Below are 19,907 nucleotides of genomic sequence, written 5' to 3'. Positions count from 1 at the left end.
AAAGAATAGTCATAACACAGACGGTATGGTGTGCAAAGACTAAGATGTTTACTACCTGGCTGTTTATAGAAAAAGGTTACTCATCTTGGAGGTGGGGTATTGAGTGAGGGGTTATTATTTTCAGTCAATCCATCAATGAGTTTGTACTAAGTATTTAATGGGCCAGCTATTGTATACGCTATTTTCACTCCCAACTCTCAGGATGCTTAAGATTGTGGAAGGGATGGACAAGTGAATCAGCAAATGCAGTTGAGTATGATCAGTACTGTGATACAGAGATACACAAAATGCCCTGGGAAGGGAGAAGAAGGGTTCCTGACTCCATATATGGGGATTAGGCAAGGCTTCCAAGAGATGATAACTAAGTTTGGTCAGCATCTGTGTAGTGTCTCATGTAACATGTAGTGTAAACATGTTCTGTGTAACAAGTGAACTTACAATGTATTTTAAAATAGGGATTGAATAAAAGTTAATAACCTTCCTCCTTAGCACTCCTCCTTGCACCCACCTTCTATATATCCTTCTGTGCCTTTCCAAAGGCAGCATGCTATCTCTACTGCAATTTTTACTCTAGGACACTTAATACATGATTCCTAACCTGCTTGTCTGCAGATTCAGATTTCCAGATGCTCTAAGCCTTCCTGGTTGGGGGCGGGTAGCATCAAATGTTGTGGTGCTGGTGTCAGAGATGAGGGCAGACATGCTCCCTGATGCTTATGGAAGGGGAATCAGCCCAATGAATTCCCGGAGTCCTGGATATTCCCAGACCATTCTTGTTCTTGCTCTTTCCCTGATGGAACCTCATTACCTTTCCTTGGGTGGACTAGATACCAGAGCCTCCCTGCTGGATGATGTATTTCTTGCTTAAAGTGACTTTTCCCAGGTCTGTGGACAGCTTGAGGGATTTTACACTACCCATGGGCTCTAACTAGACAGCTTTAAAACTTTTTGAGTGAGAAGATCCTTCTTTGCTGCCTCGACAGACCCCTCGTAAGTTTTCCCTTCCCCTAATGCCTGGCCTTAATTATCAGATGTCAGCTTTTGTCCTGCTGTTTTATTGTGAACCTGACATCCTGACATTCTTTTCCCATCTCTGTCTAGCTTGTTAGTATCTGTGCAGACTTTGCCTTAAAATCTCTGATGACTGGGAGCTAGGGAACTCTCTAGTTCTGTCATATAATTTTTGTAAAGAAAGATTAACCACTGATGAATGTCTATAGTATTTTGTGAATTGTCTTTTTTTCCCCTGCCCTCTCGATCTCTGGCATGGAATGAAATCTCTCCTTCCTTGTGAGAGTAAGAACTATCTGGAAATGGGCCTAGATAAAGGTGATTGTGGTTTTATATGTGTGGTATTGAGGGTGAAAGGTTTGGAACACATATAAATGCCATGAAGGCAGTCGAAGAAATGACATTGAATCTCAGCATAAAAAGACTACTTGTGTTTTAAGACTTTGGTGTTGTAAGCCTACAAAACATTGTTGTCTGTTTCCTTAAGTCCAGCATTATGGTTTGCCCAAACTAGAATATTAGCCATTATAGAAATTCTAAATACTTAGTAACAATGTTTATGATAGATCTGTTTTATATGCTCGAGGCTTTTCTCTGCTTTTAACCATTGCATTGGAAAAACCATAGAGAACAACTTTGGGGAAATTGAATACCAAGTGATGATAAGATATTTCAAAATATATTGATTAGTTTTGGCAGCTTATTTTTTAAGGTTGGCTTAAACTTAAATATGACTAGTGTTTTTTATAATATATGGTACAGTATAGTAGGAATTTTTTTGGTTAATTATTTTTCAAGCCAAAAAGACGAGTTACAATGTAATCTCTATAATATATTACAAAAATAGTAAATCAATCAATCAATCAAACCACCCACAGAAAACACAGTACCTGATCCATTCTGGGTGCTGGAGAAATGCAATATGTAAATGAGATCGAATCATAGAATCTTGTAAGTGAAAAGCAGCCTAGACATGTTCAAGCCCAAAGTCATAATCTTAGAAATGTACAGTAGAAACCACGCCCAGAAGCTGCAGCAATGTAGTCACAATGAAATATCTTGATGGATATTTTTTTTCATCCTACCAGTGGTTTTTAAACTTTGCCTAAAATGGAAGCACAGGCCAGCAATTTTCACTTGGTCTTTTTCCCCATTAGATGTCCTGTAGGTGTGTCGGGATGTCAGGGAGGTCGGGCAAAAGGCACAGCTTGTCAGGATAGAGGTGTGAAAACAGCACCCATAGGTAGCTTCTCCAGTCACCTCTGCTACCTGCAATAAGCCCAACTGCACCAAGTAGCAGGCTCTAGCGTGGGCAAAGGCCAGAGGGATTGATTATCTAGGCAAAAGGCCCACGTTCCTCTTGCTTGTGGTTGATGGCACTTCTTGCACAACAAGACTGAGAAAATTGGAATCATAGTGTTCCTGAGCTAGCAGGCGCCTTGTGAATGGTTAGAACCAGTGGATTACTAACTTTTCTTTAGTTAGAGAACCTTCCCCCATTGTAAATAACACTTCTCATGAATGCCGACCAGGTAAAACACCCCAAAGGGAGAGGGCTCAGGTTGAAAGTAGTGGGGGCAGGTCTGTGCTGGTGGTTTGCTTCCAGCCACCTGGCAGCAGTGTCACGGTCACTGTATAGAGTCTGACCACCTACATCCCTGGCTCTGTGTGCAGAGCCATCCTCATGTCTTGCCTGTACAGCTCTAACTTCCTAACTCTTCTCCTCTTGGTCACTTATGTCCACTTATCCACACACCGTCAGAGTGAGCTTTTAGAAACATTAGTCAGGTCACCTCTCTCCCATTGGTTTCCTGTGGCATGGAAGGAACACAGATTCCTTATGCAGGCCTGTGTGACCTGGCCCCCACCTGCCCTGTCACTCTCATTGCTTGTTACCTGCTGGCTACTGTCCACCCACACCGCCTGCCTTCCTGCTCCTGGAACAGTCTGATCTCCTCCCTGGCCAAGGGTGGTGCAGACTCTGCCCCATCTCTCCGAGACTGCTGCTGCTTATCATTCGGTTCTCCCTCTGAAAGGCCTTTTGTCCCCTACCATCCCAAAGTCACTTTAACATCACAAGTTTATTTGCTCGTTAAGAGTTATTAACCTAAAATGATCTTGTTAATTTATTGGTTTACTTGTTTATTACGGTTTCCTGAATGGGGAGAAAGGTGTAAGGGGAAAAAAGAAGTTCCTGGGAATAGCAGTGTTATTTCCCTGTCACCAAAGTTTGTGGCCTGAAAGAGAAAGGATTTCCTGCTTGAACAGAAATCCAACGAACTTAGAGAAGGCAGCCGCTTCAGTGTCTAGAGCAGTGTCTGGTGCGAAATCTCTGTGGAAGGTGGTTTAAAACCACCTTTATAATATAATGTCAGTTTACCAGTCAGGAAATCACCACTGTATCCATGTCACATACTTTTTATTCGTACTGTTCTTAAGTGCTCCGTAGTTAAAGTTAGAAAACATACTGAAGTATTTGAGTCCACTAAAAATGTAATGTGATGTGATCCTTAAATGTACAGAGTCTTTAGTCAGGCTTTGGGCACAGTTCAGATGCAGATTCCTTTGAAGTCTTGCTGGGATTTAGAAAAGGCCTTCCTAACCAGGTAGAATTGTCTGCTCTATCTGTTATAATGTCATCAGAGTTACTCTTATCTCTTACAATACGTGAGATAGTTATATACAAAATAAAGAAGGATTGAATGAACTATTTTGAGTAATGGTCTGACATGGGTAGTGGCTCTGCAGAACCACCTATAAATCTTTGGACAGGCTAGGTGACAGCAGTGCCCTATACGATGGGTTGGGCACTGACGCTATAAAGACAAACAAGACATAGTCCAGTTTCTATGCACACACGCCAGTGGGAGTGGCAGAAGATAGATGTAAACAGTCACACTTTTAGCAGACTTAACAAATTGATTCATGTGCCAGTTATTATGAAATTCAATGACAAAGAATGTCGCTCTGCTAGAGGCAAGCCACATGAGAAGGGGTAATATTGTAACTCATTTGTGGAGGAGTATTTTCCAGGGGAAAAATTTAAGGGAAGGTCATACCTTCCTAGATAGAGAAAGCAGAGTCTGGGAGGAAGAAAGTGAATAGGATATTTAGGGGAGAACAAACACCCCACTGTGCTTATGGCCAGGGTATATGGACGTGGGAAGAGCTGGTGAGGATAGGGATGGGGGACTGGGGTGAACTGAGGCTAGAAAAGTGTGTAGTAAAAGTAAAGATTATTCCAGAATTCAAGTGTGCAAAAAATGTAATTTTCGTTTAGCATAATTTCCATTTTGAGTGTCTCTTCAGCTAATGTGGCAGAAATGCAGTTTAAGTTATTTTAGGGTATTCCTCACCTTTCCCCAGCCGGGTGTGGGAAGCCAACACAATTCCAAGAGTAACCACCAAGTGATTTTCAGATCATTTTCTACACAGGGATTCCATCAGACTTTCGTTCCTTTCTCTTGGAATCACTGGTGTCATTCTGTTCCTTCTGTGTCTCTCTAGGTCCAAAGAGACCCTGGGAGCCTGTCCTGAAGCCGTCCCTTCAACTCACTACATCACATTCTTTCTCTGGGTCTCACTCCGGGGTCTGCATGGGTGGCGGGAGACAGGGCTGCTCTCACCCGGGTCCTCCCAGTGCCTGTGCTATCATTCTCATCTTCTTTCCAGCATGCAGAAAATATTTTTTAGTCTAAAAGGTGGAGAATAGTCTTATGAAATTCAAGCAAAATATTTTTTCAGGCTCAGTTTCCTCTTCAAACTTCAAGAAAAGCCAAGAAGAAACTTACACACTGTTTTCTCTCATGTGGTGGCAGCCCTGTGTCAGGACGGTGACTGCACAGTGCTCTGGCTACTGGAATGAGGAGAAAGGCATGGGGATAAGAAAATAGCTAGGAAATCATCAGTTGACATTTCTAAAATATTGTCCTCTCACATATATATTGTGGCAAGATTGCAAAGGGATAATGTGACACGTTACGGGTCATGAACCTGAGGCAGTGGGGTCATTGAAGGTTGTTAACAGAAGCAAAAGTATGATATTTTGGTTTCCAAAGATAAAATCTGACAGCACCATGAAGACCTGATTCAAGTAGAAAGACCATTTAGGAGGCTCTTGTTAGAGAAGAGGTAAGAGATGAGGAGGACCCAAATCACAGCATTAACCGTGAGGGCTGAGAGGATTGGAATACCGCCACATATGGATTGGGAGTCACAGAAGCTGTGCAAGCGGCTGGGGTCACCTTGGGAGCATCATGGAATTCTGGGAAACACTTGCATGTGGGGAGGAGAGAGTGGGAGACAGTACACCAGATGATGGCAGAGGGGTCAGAGTGGTGGGAGGACCAGGAGAATGAGGTTCTGGAAGCCAGAAGAGGAGGAAGTACTCAAGACTCTAAATAACTATTAATGTTTTATTAAAATAAATGCTACACTTAGATGTTTCGTTCTCTTATATGGGTAATTCAGCTGATGATTTTATATAGCCCATGGAGTTTCTGGCTTTTCCCACTGAGATCAATATCAATTTTTAGATTAATATTCAAATATTGTTCTTTGTAACTGCTGGTTTTCATAGTAGCCCTTTGATAGTCTGTGTGATCCCTAAGACCGTTCCTGCTTGAAAGATTTCTTTCTGTGAAAACATATTCCAAGATAAGAATTTTATGAGGAACTCCTAGAAGAGGGGAAAATCTACAGGCAGAGAGCTTTTAATTAATAAAAGTTGAGGAAATGTTGTGGAAGTAGAGCTAAAGAATAGGATGTCTTTATTTCATACTTGGGCTATCAGAGATGATCTCTGTCCATGGAACTTGAATGCCCAATTTTTATTCTGACTGGTGTACTTTGACACTCCTAAAGCACACATAAAATGAACCTGGTATTAGACTTGCCTGCCAATGACTGAAACTATAAATATGGTATAGTCATTCAAAGGTCAAAGAGCCAATTTTGATGATGAATGTAATTTTCTATTTTTCGAACTATATAAAAATAAGTGTAGACTTAGAAGATACCATTGTCAAATAACATTTGTTTAAATTGTCTTGGTTCATTGTCTCTAGAATTGAGGAAACTGGTAGTAGCAATGAACAGAAAACAGATATTCAGTTAGATTTGAAAATAGATCTCAATTTGGCAATGATACATACTAGTGACAATTTATACTATTTAGAAATATGTCCTAGCCAGATAGAGAAGACATAAAATCTGTAATGAGAGGTTTCCCAGGATAGATTTGTAAAAATAAATAAACCTCACCTGATTATGCAATAACCTGTTTTATTTTTGAAAATGGGGAGCAGAAATCTCACAACTGATTTAAATAGAAATTCTCTCTGGAGAAACTTATTATTGTATGAGATAAAGGGGCACAGCAACCATTTCTCCTGGTTTTTGCTGTGTATCTGCGTCGCTTTGTTACTGCTCTGCTTTCTGTCTTCCCCGTGAACATGGTTCTCCTGGTTCTGTGCTTGACCTGCCGCTTTGTTTTTACCAGTCATTCTGTCTTTGTAGGTAAGGAAAGCCGCCTTCTTGCTCTCCTGAATTTAGCCTCTAGCTCTAGCTCATGACTCCTGAATCTTTAAATTTCAATTCTTTCTGGAACTGGAAATTCACATTCTGAATACTTAGTGGGCATCTTAACTGAATGTGCCAGTTTCTATTCTACCAAATAGAAACGCTCAAGACTGAACTAATAATCTCTCATCCGACCAGACCAGTTTTTTTTGCTGACTTATTATTTCCCACCATGACACCAGCTGCCTTCAAATGCTTAGGCTTGAGGTCTTGATCATTTTTATTTTTTCCTCCGTCTACTTATTTTCCGTCAGTTGCTAAGTATTGTAATTTCTTCCACTATAAATCTTGGGAGTAGTTTCCTTCTTTTCTATTCTCATTTAGATTCTCTTTCCCTGTATAACTCATGTTAGCTCAAGTCCTTTAATCTCTCCCCATTCCAGTTCATCTCATCCTTTGCTGGTGGCTGAAACCTTCCTAGACCATACCTCTATTTATGCCCCTTTTTTTTGTTGAAAACCACTGAATGACTGCTCATCTGTTTTTATGCACCACACCTGCCAGGCCCAGATTATCTTTCTAGCCCTGTATTGACTTCCTTCCATCCAAGTAACACAACTTGTGCTCCATGCAAACTGGCTTACTCATTCTTCAAACATGAGGACTTTTGTCCACATTATTCACTTTGCCAAAAATACTTTTTTCTCCCCTTTCTTACACCTGTCAAAATCAGATGCACCTGAACTAGGCCCTCTCATATTGTAACATAACTTTTTGCAGTGACAGGAGTTAAAAAGTGCCTCCCCTATGAGCTAGCGTTTGATTGTGATAATTTAGCCTATAAAATATTTACCATATTTTAATATATAACAAGTGTGTACAACTATGTTCAATGCAGCATTCCTTGTAACAGTAAAATATTGGAAATGTTTTAAACAGATGCAACTTTGAAAAAATTGAGAGATATATACTGACATGGAAAATTGGCTACTGAGTGTAAATTATTATTCCATTTCTTATCAATAAGTGTGTATGTGTATTTACCTAAAATAAAATTCAAAAATGTACACACCAAAATGTGGAATAATGGTTTTGGCATGGGTGTGTGTATTTGGGGGAGGGATGGGGGGGTAAAGTTATGAATGACTTTTATAAGGTACTTTTTTCAAAAATGTTAGCATTTACTCATATTGGGTAACGAATTCACTGGTGTTTATTACAATATTCTTTAATATTTTAAAATGAAAATAAAAACTGGAAAAGTGAAGTTATATTTTAAACCTGTACTTGGTTATTAAGTATGCATTGATATTTATCAGGACAAGAATGGTAAAAGAGATTCCTCTCTTATGGCATCTTGGAGTGATAGTCCATAAAGTATTTTAATTCAATGACATCAAATATTTCTGCTGATAGAATACTTCTTACCAAATGTGGGTTTCTTCCTGCATGCAAATGTCATTGATTTTAATGTGTGTGTGTGGTTGCACCCAACTAGCAGAGAAGCATTTGAATGGATGCCATATGCTTACATATAATTAAGACTGAGTCCATTTGATTTTTTGATGTGTGTAAATCATCAAGTGAAATGAATTTGATTCATTTTTATATGTTTATTTTTAATGGAGATCAAAGAGACATAAGTGATATATTTGTTTTGTGGTGGTCTAGGTTTTGCCAACGGTACACAGATATTCATCAATCTGGAGGAAGACATGACCACGTAAATAGACACTTTCCTTACTATCATTAAACTTTTTTTTTAACAATCAAATAGAAGCAATATTTAAAATTTTGCATTATCAAAATAGAAATTTGAAGTTTTTTTTAATATTAATTAATTAATTTTTATTAAATGATAGCTGTGTACATTAATCCAATCATGGGGTACAGTGTGGTGTTTTCATATACAATTTGAAACATTTTCATCAAACTGGTTAACATAGCCTTTATGGAAACAGCCTTTCTTAGGAAATTTGAAGTTTTAAGAACAATACTATTGTTAGTTTTTCAGGAAGATACAATGTAGAGTTTTTGTAGGAAAATAAATTTGCTGCATAAGATGTACTGAAGTTAAGGTTAAGACTAAAATAGACATATGTATGCTTTGATTAAGTATTGCATGCCATGCATAGGGAAATTAAAGGAGTTTAAAGTAGTTAAAGTAAGAATCATTATTTTCAATGGCTTATAATTATTAGTTTGCTTCCTAGTTTGTCATGATATGATAATATGATCAGCGAACAGGAATTTTTTAAACTTAATGTTTGATTCAAAACAATGAAATAAGATATCTCAGAATAAATGTAATTCTAACCTTAACTCACCTTGGGAAAGCTTTTTGTTAATGATTTACGTATCTTGGAGTTTATTCCCCAGAATAGCTTATGATAGATGTCCAAAGGTATGTGTTGGTGAATTAGAAGACAATGATTCTACATTATCCTGTAATAAAATGGTAGATCTGAAGAAAATAGAGATACTTGGTCATATTTTGAAAGATGAGCAGTGAATACTCCCAAATATTCCTGTGGAGAGACATAACATTTTTATTGGGGGAAATGAAATGGAATGTCTTATAATCATCATATTAAGTGTCTAAATCTAAATACAGGGTGGCCATAAATTTTGTGTGCAATTTAAAATTTCACACTATTTTAAATTGTACAAGAACCTTATGCCCCCCCATATTTTGAGTACAAATGTACTGATTATTTAAAATATGTTAATTGATTCTCAGAGCATGAATCAATGCTTGAATTCCTTTAAATTGATTCTCAATGCATGAATTCCTTTTATGTATGTTAAAAGGAATTTCTTTTTAGCTATCTCTTGCTATATCAAGTGCTATAAAACCTGGGTAATAATTAACTTAACCATTGAGTTATTTATAAAATTTAATTTTACAATTACATCTTTCATGATAAATACATTGTAAATTACAACTACCGAGTTATCTATTAACTAAAATTTAGGGTTCAAATCACATCTTTCATGATAAATACATTGTAAATTCCAAAGTGGAGGGTTGGGGAGGATTTGTTTATCAAGGTTCCTGATAGGTGGCCCCCCTGAATTATGAACAATGACATGAAAGACTGTTTACTCAATAGCCGTCTTTATATCTTCTCCATGCTTCATACATACATTTTAATATGAAGATGGCAAGTAGTGAATTTTAAAAAGTGGGAATATTGGAATACCATATTTCATTTTAGAATATTTGCCTTCAACCTAAAAATTGTGTAGTGAAGCCCAAGAATTATTTGCTTTTTTAAAATGTGAAGTCTTAGAGCAAGAAGACATTAATTCAGCATTTTTAGATTGATCAAGAGTCTGGTTTTAGCTAATGCTTAACATTTCTTACTGTTAAAGTTTAAACAGGAAGTTGATTCATTAAGCACTTTAGAATAACACATGAGAGCCAGTTGGGCACATGCTACTTGTCTTTTGGCATATGAACTCTGCCAGATTAATAACCCAAAGGCCAAGGGACCATTTTCACCTCTTGGTTCTACTTTCTAAATATTTTGTCACTTCCTTCCATTCCCCAGTGTGCAAAGAACACCCCATCATGCTCATCAGCTGATGCTGATATAATGAAAGCCACAGGACCACAAAGGAGGATCTTACCTGATGCTGGGATCCCCCTACACACCACACAGCTTTTTACAGTCACTGGCATTCTCTGACTGCTTACTATGTGCTAGGCCCAAGTATATTTCACACATGACTATATCACTAGTCTTACCCCCTTTACCAATTAGAAAACTGAGGCTGGGAAAGGTTAAGCAGCTTGCCTAAGATTGCATACACAGCAGTGAAGTTAGGAGTTAGGATTTAAGCCAAAGCAGGAACCACTCTTAACCATTCTACGATATTGGTTCAGACATATTTGGATGATGACCATCCATACTGCTGGTAACAACCCCTTCTTACTTGCTGAGAATGGCAAAATACGAAGAAAACTGAAAAAATAAGAATATGTAGTCTCTTTGGGAAAGACGCATGGATCTGTAAAAGTGTGTTCTCAGTGTTCTTGCTGTTTTTCAGGTATGCCTATTACTACAGTGCAATTGGTGCTGGCGTGCTTGTTGCCGCTTACATCCAGGTTTCATTTTGGTGCCTGGCAGCTGGAAGACAAATATACAAAATTAGGAAACAATTTTTCCACTCTATAATGAGCCAGGAAATAGGCTGGTTTGATGTGCATGATGTTGGGGAACTTAACACCAGGCTCACAGAGTAAGTACCTAGTTTAGTGTTCAACTTGGTTCTTATTCTTAATGAAATAGATGTCATCCCCTATTAGGAAACGTTAGGGCGTCACTCAGAAGTCATTATGAGACTAAATTCCTCCGAGCAGTGATCATGTCTTATGCATCCTTTTGTTCCCAGTACCCTGACAAGGCACGAGGGGACCTGCATGACTAGCACTGAATGAGGGATTTGTCTTTGCTGGAATGAAGAAATCCTCTGAGAATGTACAGTAGAACAACAACAAGATGCTTTCTGGGGAGATAGTTGTTTTGAAATTTCTAGGTTGAATTCTTCTTGAGTACTCCATGTCCATTTCCTGGGGGTGTGTGGACTATGGATTTTTGTTGTTAATAGCAAATATCCTACTAGAAATTTATAGACTGTTGTTGTTAATAACCAATAACCTAATAGAAAGTCACACCCTGACAGATAAGCATATATACAAGAGACCCTAGATATAATCTAACCCACGCTCAGAGCAAAACGAAACAGGGTCGAGGAGAAAAGTTCTGTGTTTATAATCCTGATGCTTATTTCTAACACTATTCTTTTAGTGATGTCTCCAAAATTAATGAAGGAATTGGTGACAAAATTGGAATGTTCTTTCAGTCAATGGCAACATTTTTCACTGGTTTTATAATAGGATTTATACGCGGTTGGAAGCTAACTCTTGTGATCTTGGCCATCAGTCCTGTTCTTGGAGTGTCAGCTGCTCTTTGGGCAAAGGTAGGTGAAGCCTGTGAATCCAGATGTTGACTCTGGATTCAAATGGAACTATAAATAGAAGGGTCTTTTTACCACGTGATGATCTTAATTCTGCATTTGTTACTTGCTGTAACATGTTCTGTTCAAAATCAGCCAGGTGAACATATCCTGCCTCTCTGAGTATTAGGACTGCTGTGGCTCCATGATGTTCTTGGCTAGTGTGGATTATTTGGGGGATGGGATGAGCAAAAAGGAAGTAACTCTCATGGCTATCACATTTCTGCCTTCATTAAAGAAAAAAAACTTATAGAACTTTAAGGAGCTATGTAGCAGATGATACCCTCATGACACAGTAAGTAGAAATTCAAGTTCAGTGAATCAAAGCACATATGTCCCATTCAATTAACATTTTAAAATTTTTAATGTTTTTAGTTTGGTAGATTTTGTTTAATTTATGAATTGATTTTATAGTTTTGTAAGCATTGTTAATAGTTCTACATTTATACATATTTAAATTCATTTTTATAAAAATAATTTAAGAATATAGGTGCTTTCTGGTCTCATATGCACATAAGTTCTTAGTCACCATTTTTTTCTCCCATCATGAAGGCAAAGTGGTAGAAATAGCTCTCTCTACTTCTGCATACATGCCTCCAACAATCTTGCAAAACTTATTTTCCCTTTAAAGGTGGGCATTAATTTTAAAGTTCTATGATGTAAGACAGGGTTTGTTTGTGGGGAGATTGGCCCAGTATATAATTTTTGTTGAGTTCAACATATCTTCGACAAGGCATTACAGATTCATATAGTAAAAGGATGTAAGTAATAAAAGGCCAACCAAAGCGAAGCCGGACACAAGGCAGGCAGTAAGTATGAAGTTCTAGATATTTTACCCCATAAGATGGATGATGTTTTGTTAGTGTAAACAATAACTGCCATTTATTAAGTGTGTACTATGTCAGGCATCCATGGATATGTGTTATTTTTCTGACTATAGATATTATCTCACTCTGTAGAGAAAGAAATAGAAATTCTGAGGACTATTAATTTTTTGCTCAGAATAACACAAGATATTTCCTGGTGGTTATCTTTTAACAAATATTTGGCAAAAGCTTCCTATTAATTGATTTTTCTATATACTAGAATATTTAGCGAGTTAGGTGGCAAGTTCTTAGCATGAGTATTTGTTGAAAAACTATTTTGAATGTACTGATATCCACTCTAGTTAAGATAGAAAAACAGACCATAAGTTAATCTTTTAATAATTAATTATGGATTTCCTCAGATACTTAGTAAAAAGCTGGCTGGCTGCTAAAACTAAATTTTATTCCCCACTCTACCATAAACTTTTGATTTGATTTTAGACTAATTTCTTAAATCCTCTGATTATCAGTCATCTTAAAAATGAAATGTGGCCCCGTCTGGGAATCCTCTTTTTCCTTAAGAGTCTGAATCTCTTCCCAACTTAGAGACACAGAAGCAAGCAAGTATAAAGGAAGGGACCCTGTCGCAGCAAGAAGCCTGTCTCAGGGAGCCCCTTTGTAACTATTTGCCCAAGGTGCTTTGTCCTTGCCCAAAGACACTGTAGCAGCTAGAAGACACTGGTAGGGGAAGCCATCACCCTCTTCCCTTGCCCAGAGATATACAGAAGTCTGACCTTAAGAAACTACTTTCGGCTCAGCGCCTATAGCTCAACCGGCTAAGGCGCCAGCCACGTACACCTAAGGTGGCAAGTTCGAATCCCCAGCCCGGACCCGCCAAACAACAATGACAGCTGCAACCAAAAAATAGCCGGGCGTTGTGGCGGGCGCCTGTGGTCCCAGCTACTTGGGAGGCGGAGGCAGGAGACTCGCTTGAGCCCAGGAGTTGGAGGTTGCTGTGAGCTGTAATGCCACGGCACTCTACCCAGGGGGACAGCTTGAGGCTCTGTCTCAAAAAAAAAAAAAAGAAAAGAAACTACTTTCACCCCCTCAGGTAGCAGAAGCAAGGGCCAATGGGAATCTAGCCTCTTCAGATAAACCAAGGTGACCAAAATAATACCATAGAAACTCTCAATATTAAACTGCCTCTGGAACCACAGCTCATAAAAGTAGGCAAAGAATAGCATGCTAAACATAAACTGTATGACTGCCTGCAAAAATAAAAGATTTAGATAGGACTTAAAAACTCCAAAAATAATAGAATGTTCAGGATATAATAGAAAGGAAGTCAACTGTCATGCCAAGAATCAGGAAAATCACAATTTGAATGAGGAAAAAAATTAAGTGACACCAACACTGAAATAATACAGACTAGAGTTTTAAAATAGCCTTCATAAAAATACTTGTCCAATCAATTACAAGTTTTTTGGAACAATGCAAAAAGTAGAAAATATCCAGCAGAAAAATAGAAGTTATTAAAAATAACAATGAAATTAAAGAACAGACAGATTCAGGGAAAGTAAGAGTCATGCTGGATGCGCTTAGTCTAAGGAATTGGAAATGATGGGATAGAACCAGTGAAGCTGGAGATAGGACAATAGAATTCACCCAATCTGAAACAGAAAATAAAACGATCTTCAGGGACTTGTGGGACAATAACAAAAAGTTCAACATTTGTATCATCAGAGCCCCTAAAGAAAGGGAACAATAGAGTAGGGCAGAAGGGGAGTATGTGAGGAAATAATGGCTGAAAATTTCCCATATTCAATAAAGGAAAAGTCTTCACGTCCAAGAAGCAGAGCTAATTCCATAAGGGGTAAAACCAAAGAAATCCATACCAAAGTACATCATAATTAAACTATTGAAAACTAAAGGCAAGAAAATATTGAAATCAGCCACAGAAAAATAACATATTTCCTATAGGGAAATGCCAATTTGAATAACATCGTATTTCTCAAAGCCACTAAGGTTACAAGTGCCATGATGTTTTTGAAGCTCTCAAGCAACTGCTAAGTGTGAATACTATATCCAGCAAAACTATTCTTTAGGAGAGGGCAGGAGGTAAGACTAGTCTCAGAGCAAACAAAACTAAAAACCTTTTTTCACAGATATATTTACTGTTAAAAATTGGCTAAATGAAATTCTTCAAACAGAAAAGACATAATAAAAGAAATATTGGAGCATCAGGGAAGGAACAACAGAAAGAACAGAAATATGGTCATATACAATAAACTTTCCTTTTCTCCATGAGATTCATAAATCTATTGATACCAGTAGACTCTTGTAAGTCACACAGGAATATTACAAGACCCAGATAACCAGGGGTACCATTATGAACCCCTTGCAAAAATATATATTCGAAACTACTATAAATAAAGATAGAACCCTAAACATTGATCAGGTAACCTACAGTAAAGCAAGAAAAGAGAAGCAGAGGAATGAAAACCAGAGGAAGCAAGTAGAAAACAAACAATAAGATGGAAGCATTTAAGTGCTGATATATCCTTAACTACTTTAAATGTAAATGGTTTAAATACCCCAATCAAAAGAAAAAACATTATGTAGTATTTTTAAAAAATGACCTAATTATATGTTGTGCACAAGAACTTCAAATTGATTACAAGTAACATAATGGAAAAAGATACCATAAAAATATCTACTTTTTAAAAAGAAATGGCTATATAAATATTTGATAGTATAAACTTGAAAGCAAAGAAAATTGCTAGAGAAAAAGAGGAACATTATATAAGGATAATAAGCCCAACCCACCGGGAAGGAATAGTGACCCTAAATATGTATGCATCTAATAACATAGCCTCAAAATACATGAAATAAAAACAGAATTGAAAGAAGAAATGGAAAAATACACAGTTATATTTGGAGACTCAATTAAGCCCACTCCCCAGATAACTGATAGACAACTAGACAGAAAATCAATGAAGATATAACAAATTTGAATAGCACGGACTACCAACAAGATCTAATTGGCATTTATAGAACATTCTGTTCAATAACAAGATACACATTAATCTTTTATTTTTAAGTGCCTAGGAAACACTCACTAAGATAGATCATATCCTTGACCATGAAATCTCAACAGATTTAAAAGAATGGAAACAATAACCTACTTTTTTTCTGACAAAAGTGACATCAAACTAGAAAACAAAATCAGAAAGGTAAAACAATCTCTAAATGTAGGAATTAAACCACAAACCTTTAAATGACCCATAAATCACACAGGAATTTTTTCACAGAAAAAATTTTAAAATGCATAGGACAACATACAAAAATATTTGGACTGCAGATGAAGAAGTGCTAAGAGAGAAATTTATAGCATTAAATGTTTATATCAGGAATGAGAAAAGGTATCAAATCAATACCCTAAGTTCCTATCTCAAGTAAGTAGAAAAAGAAAATAAGACCAAATCAGAAGGAAATAAGAGAGCTAAGTACAGAAACCAATGAAAATTGAAACTAGAAAACAGTAAAGAAAGTCAGTGAACTGGAAAACATTGTTCTTCACAAATATATAAATAAATGAAATCGATAAACCTCTAGTGAGACTGACAAAAATAAAAAGAGAAGACAAAAATAGCCAGTGTCAGGAATGAAGCATGAGATATCGCTACTAATCCTGCAGACAGTGGAAATGTAAGAGAGTGCTATGAGCAACTTTATGCTCATAAATTTGACAATTGTGACGATTGTCCTTGATAACCACAAATTACCAAAACTCAATGAAGATGAACTACACAACTCAAATAGCCTTATGCCTATTAAAGAGATTTAATTTGTAACTTTAAAGTTCCTGAAAAAGAATTCTCCAGGCTTAGATGGTTTCATGGGAAAATTCTACTAAACATTTGAAGAGGAATTGACATGATTTTATATAATCATGTGTAGGGAGAAAAAAAAGAGGAAACATTACTCAACTCATTTTATGAAGCCAGGATTGCTGTGATACCAAAGCCAGACAAAGGCAATACCAAAAAAGAAAACTAAAAACCTATACCTTTCATGAATTTTGAATAAAACTCCTCAATAATATATTCACAGTCAATCAAATGTAGCCATATACTAAGAATCGTTTGTTCTAGCTCTAAAATTCTGGTTCAAGATTTGAAAATCGATCAGTGTAATTCAGCACACCAACAACTAAAGGAGGAAACCTATATGATCATACTGATTGACAACAGCAACAGCATTTGAGAATACCTAACATCTTTTGACTAAAAACTCCTAGCAAGTTAAGTGTAGAGGGTTGTTACCTTAACTTTGTAAAGACATCTGCAAAGACCCATTGTCTGATATCATGCTTAATGGTGAGAGACTGTTTTCCTCCAAGATTAGGAATAAGACAAGTCTGCTCTTACTACTCTTTGTCACCAAAGCGCTACAATTTCTAACTACTGTAGTAAGGCAAGAAAAACAAACAAAGGGCATAAAGATTGGAAAGGAAGGAAGAAAATTTTATTTATAAATAGCATGATTTTCCATGTAGAAAATCTCAAGGGATCTATAAAAAAATCTCCCCAGTTTAGAAAGGTTACAGCATACCAAATCAATTGCATTTTTACACACTGACAAGGAACATACAGAGACCAAAATTTTAAACTCAGTATCATTTGCAATCATTCCAAATAAAATTAAATACTTTGTATATACTTAACAAGACATATGTGGGATTTCTACACTGAAAATTACTAAGTGCTGCTAAGAGAAATCCAAGGAGACTAAAGAAATGGAAGGAGACTTACTGTGTTTATGGATTAGAAGATACTGCATAGTAAAGATGTGAAACTGATGATAAGAATTCCAGTGAGGTTGTTTTATAAACATAGACAGGAAAGCTTATTCTAAACATTTATATGAAAGGACATGTGTCCTAGAATAGCTGAAACAATCTTGACGAAGAAGAATAAAGTGGGAGGAATAAGGGAAGCTGATATTAAAGCTCATCATTTAACCATGGGAATAAAGATGTTGGTGCTGGTGGGAGATTGACACATAGATGAATGAAACAATAGAGAAAACCCAGAAATAGACCTAGGCACATATGCCTAGCTAAAATTTTTTTTTTTTTTGAGACAGACTCTCACTATGTTGCCCTCAGTAGCTGGTGTCACAGCTCACAGCAACCTCAAATGCTTTGGTTTAACCAATTCTCTTGCCTCAGCCTCACAAGTAGCTGGGACTACGGGCACCCGCCACAATGCCCAGCTATTTTTTTGTTTTGTTGTAGTTGTCATTGTTGTTTAGTGCTCCAGGCAGGATTTGAACCTGCCAGCCTTGGTGTACATGGCTGGCGCCATAACCGCTGTGCTACAGCACCAAGCCAGCCTAGCTAATTTTTAACAAAGATGAAAAATACTTCAATGGAGGAAGGAAAACCTTTTCAACAAATAGTGCTGGAGTTAAGAACAACAACAACAACAGCTAAACTTCATCTTTATATAAGTATTTACTCAAAATGGATTACAGAATTAAATGTAAAATAAGCCTATAAAAGGTTTAGGGAAAAGAATAGAAAATCTTTGAGATAGATAGTCCTGGCAAGGGTTCTTAGACTTGCCATCAAGAACATGTTCCTTAAAAGAAAAAATAAATTATCCTTAATAAAAATTTAAAACTTTTACACTGTGAAAGCCCGTGTGAAGAGAATGAAAAGACAAGCTACAGACTGGGAAAGGATCCTATGCAAACTGCATATCTGACAAAGAACTAATATCTACAGTGTATAAAAGAAGTCTCAAACCTGAGCGGTGAAAAAGCAAACCCAATTAGAGAATGGGAAGAAGACAAAAGCAGACATTTCAGGAATGAGGTAGATAGATGGCAAGTAAACACATGAGAGGTTGTTCAGCATCACTGGCCATCAGTGAAGTGTAAACTAACCACATTAATAGCTGTCACCACACATTCATCAGAAGAGCTAAAATAAAACGTAATGAAACACCAAATGCTGAGAAGAATGCAGGCAAATGGGAGCGCTCAAGGATTGCTGGGGGGATTGCCGTGGTATAGTCACTCTGGAAAACTGTTTAGATGTTTGTTATAAAATTAAACATACAACTACCCTCCAATCACTACATTCCAGGGTGTTTATCTAAGACAGAAGAAAATTATGTTTACATAAAAGTCTGTATACAAAAGTTTATGGCAGTTTCATTCATAATAGCCCCAAACTAGAAATAGTCTAGCTCTCCTTCAACAGTTGAAGGAGAAGGTTGAAGGGTTGTTACCTTAACAGTTTCTTCAACAGAAGAAACCTGGTATGCATGGAATACTCCCCAACCATAAAAAGGAAAGAACCATTGATACATGCAGCAACCTGGATGAATCTCCAAAGAATTATGCGTGTGAAAAAAAAAAAAAATCTCCAAAGGGAGTTATATAGCACCCGATTCCATTTATGTAACATCCTCAAAATGACAAAATTGTAGAGATGACAATGGATGTGTGGTTGGTTGCTAGTTCCTAGGACTCAAGGGTGATGGGGAGAGGAGGCAGGGACAGAGGTGACTGTGGTTATAAAATGTTGTATGAAAGACTCTCATGTCTACAAAACCAATTTAAAAATTGGTGGTATGCACCGTACTATAGTCCTAGCTACTCAGGAGGCTGAGGCTATTTGGGAGGCCAAGGCAGGAGGATCACTTGAGCCCAGGAGTTTGACATTATAGTGCGTTATGATCATATCTCTGCACTGCAACCTGAGCAACAGAGCTAGACCTGGTTTCCAAAAATAAATACTTATTATAAATAGGATTTTATAGCACAAGAAATCCTTGTGACAGAACTGTTGTGCATCATGACTGTGGCAGTCACAGGAATCTTCATAGCTAGTAACATTGCTTAGAGCTAGATACACATCACACACACACACACACACACACATGAGTGCACACACAATTGGTACATTTAAATAGCAGTGATGGATTATATCAATGTTAAATCTCTGATTTGGATATTGTTCTGTAGTTTCTAAAATGTTAGCATTGGAGTACACTGGCAGAGGGACATATGGGTCTCACTGTATTGATCTGTACAACTGCATGTGGATCTATAATTATCTCAAAATGAAATTTTTTTTTTTTTTTTTTTGGCCGGGGCTGGGTTTGAACCCACCACCTCTGGCATATGCGGCCGGCGCCCTACCCTTTTCAGCCACAGGCGCCGCCCTCAAAATGAAATTTTTTTTAAAAACAGCACTTAAACTGATCTCAAAACAAAATCTACACTGATAAATGAAAAATAACATAAAAATATAAAAATTCTATCAAAATTCTTATAGTGGGGTGGCACCTGTAGCTCAAGCAGCTAAGGCATCAACCACATACACCAGAGCTAGTAGTTTTGAATCTGGCCTGGGACTGCCACACAATGACAACTACAACCAAAAATAGCTGGATGTTGTGGCAGGCGCCTGAGGTCCCAGCTACTCTGGAGGCTGAGACAAAAGAATCGCTTCAGCCCAAGAGTTTGAGGTTG

General features: G+C 37.4%; 1 protein-coding gene across 1 annotated transcript in view; it reads left to right on the top strand.

The window, feature by feature from the left end:
* Window positions 1–19,907, top strand: part of ABCB1 (ATP binding cassette subfamily B member 1) — a 111,348-nt gene that overhangs the window by 21,193 nt on the left and 70,248 nt on the right. Inside the window, exons 5-7 of the mRNA XM_003782808.3 lie at window positions 8,203–8,254; window positions 10,585–10,776; window positions 11,346–11,517. Coding sequence (XP_003782856.1) covers window positions 8,203–8,254; window positions 10,585–10,776; window positions 11,346–11,517 — 416 coding nt within the window. The remainder of the gene's footprint in view (window positions 1–8,202; window positions 8,255–10,584; window positions 10,777–11,345; window positions 11,518–19,907) is intronic.

The sequence above is a fragment of the Otolemur garnettii genome, unplaced genomic scaffold, assembly GCF_000181295.1.
Source record: "Otolemur garnettii isolate 467f Iridium unplaced genomic scaffold, OtoGar3 scaffold00005, whole genome shotgun sequence".
Taxonomy (NCBI): Eukaryota; Metazoa; Chordata; class Mammalia; order Primates; family Galagidae; genus Otolemur; species Otolemur garnettii.
The sequence above is the reverse complement of the archived record's forward strand: the minus strand, read 5'-3'. Positions and strand labels throughout refer to the sequence as shown.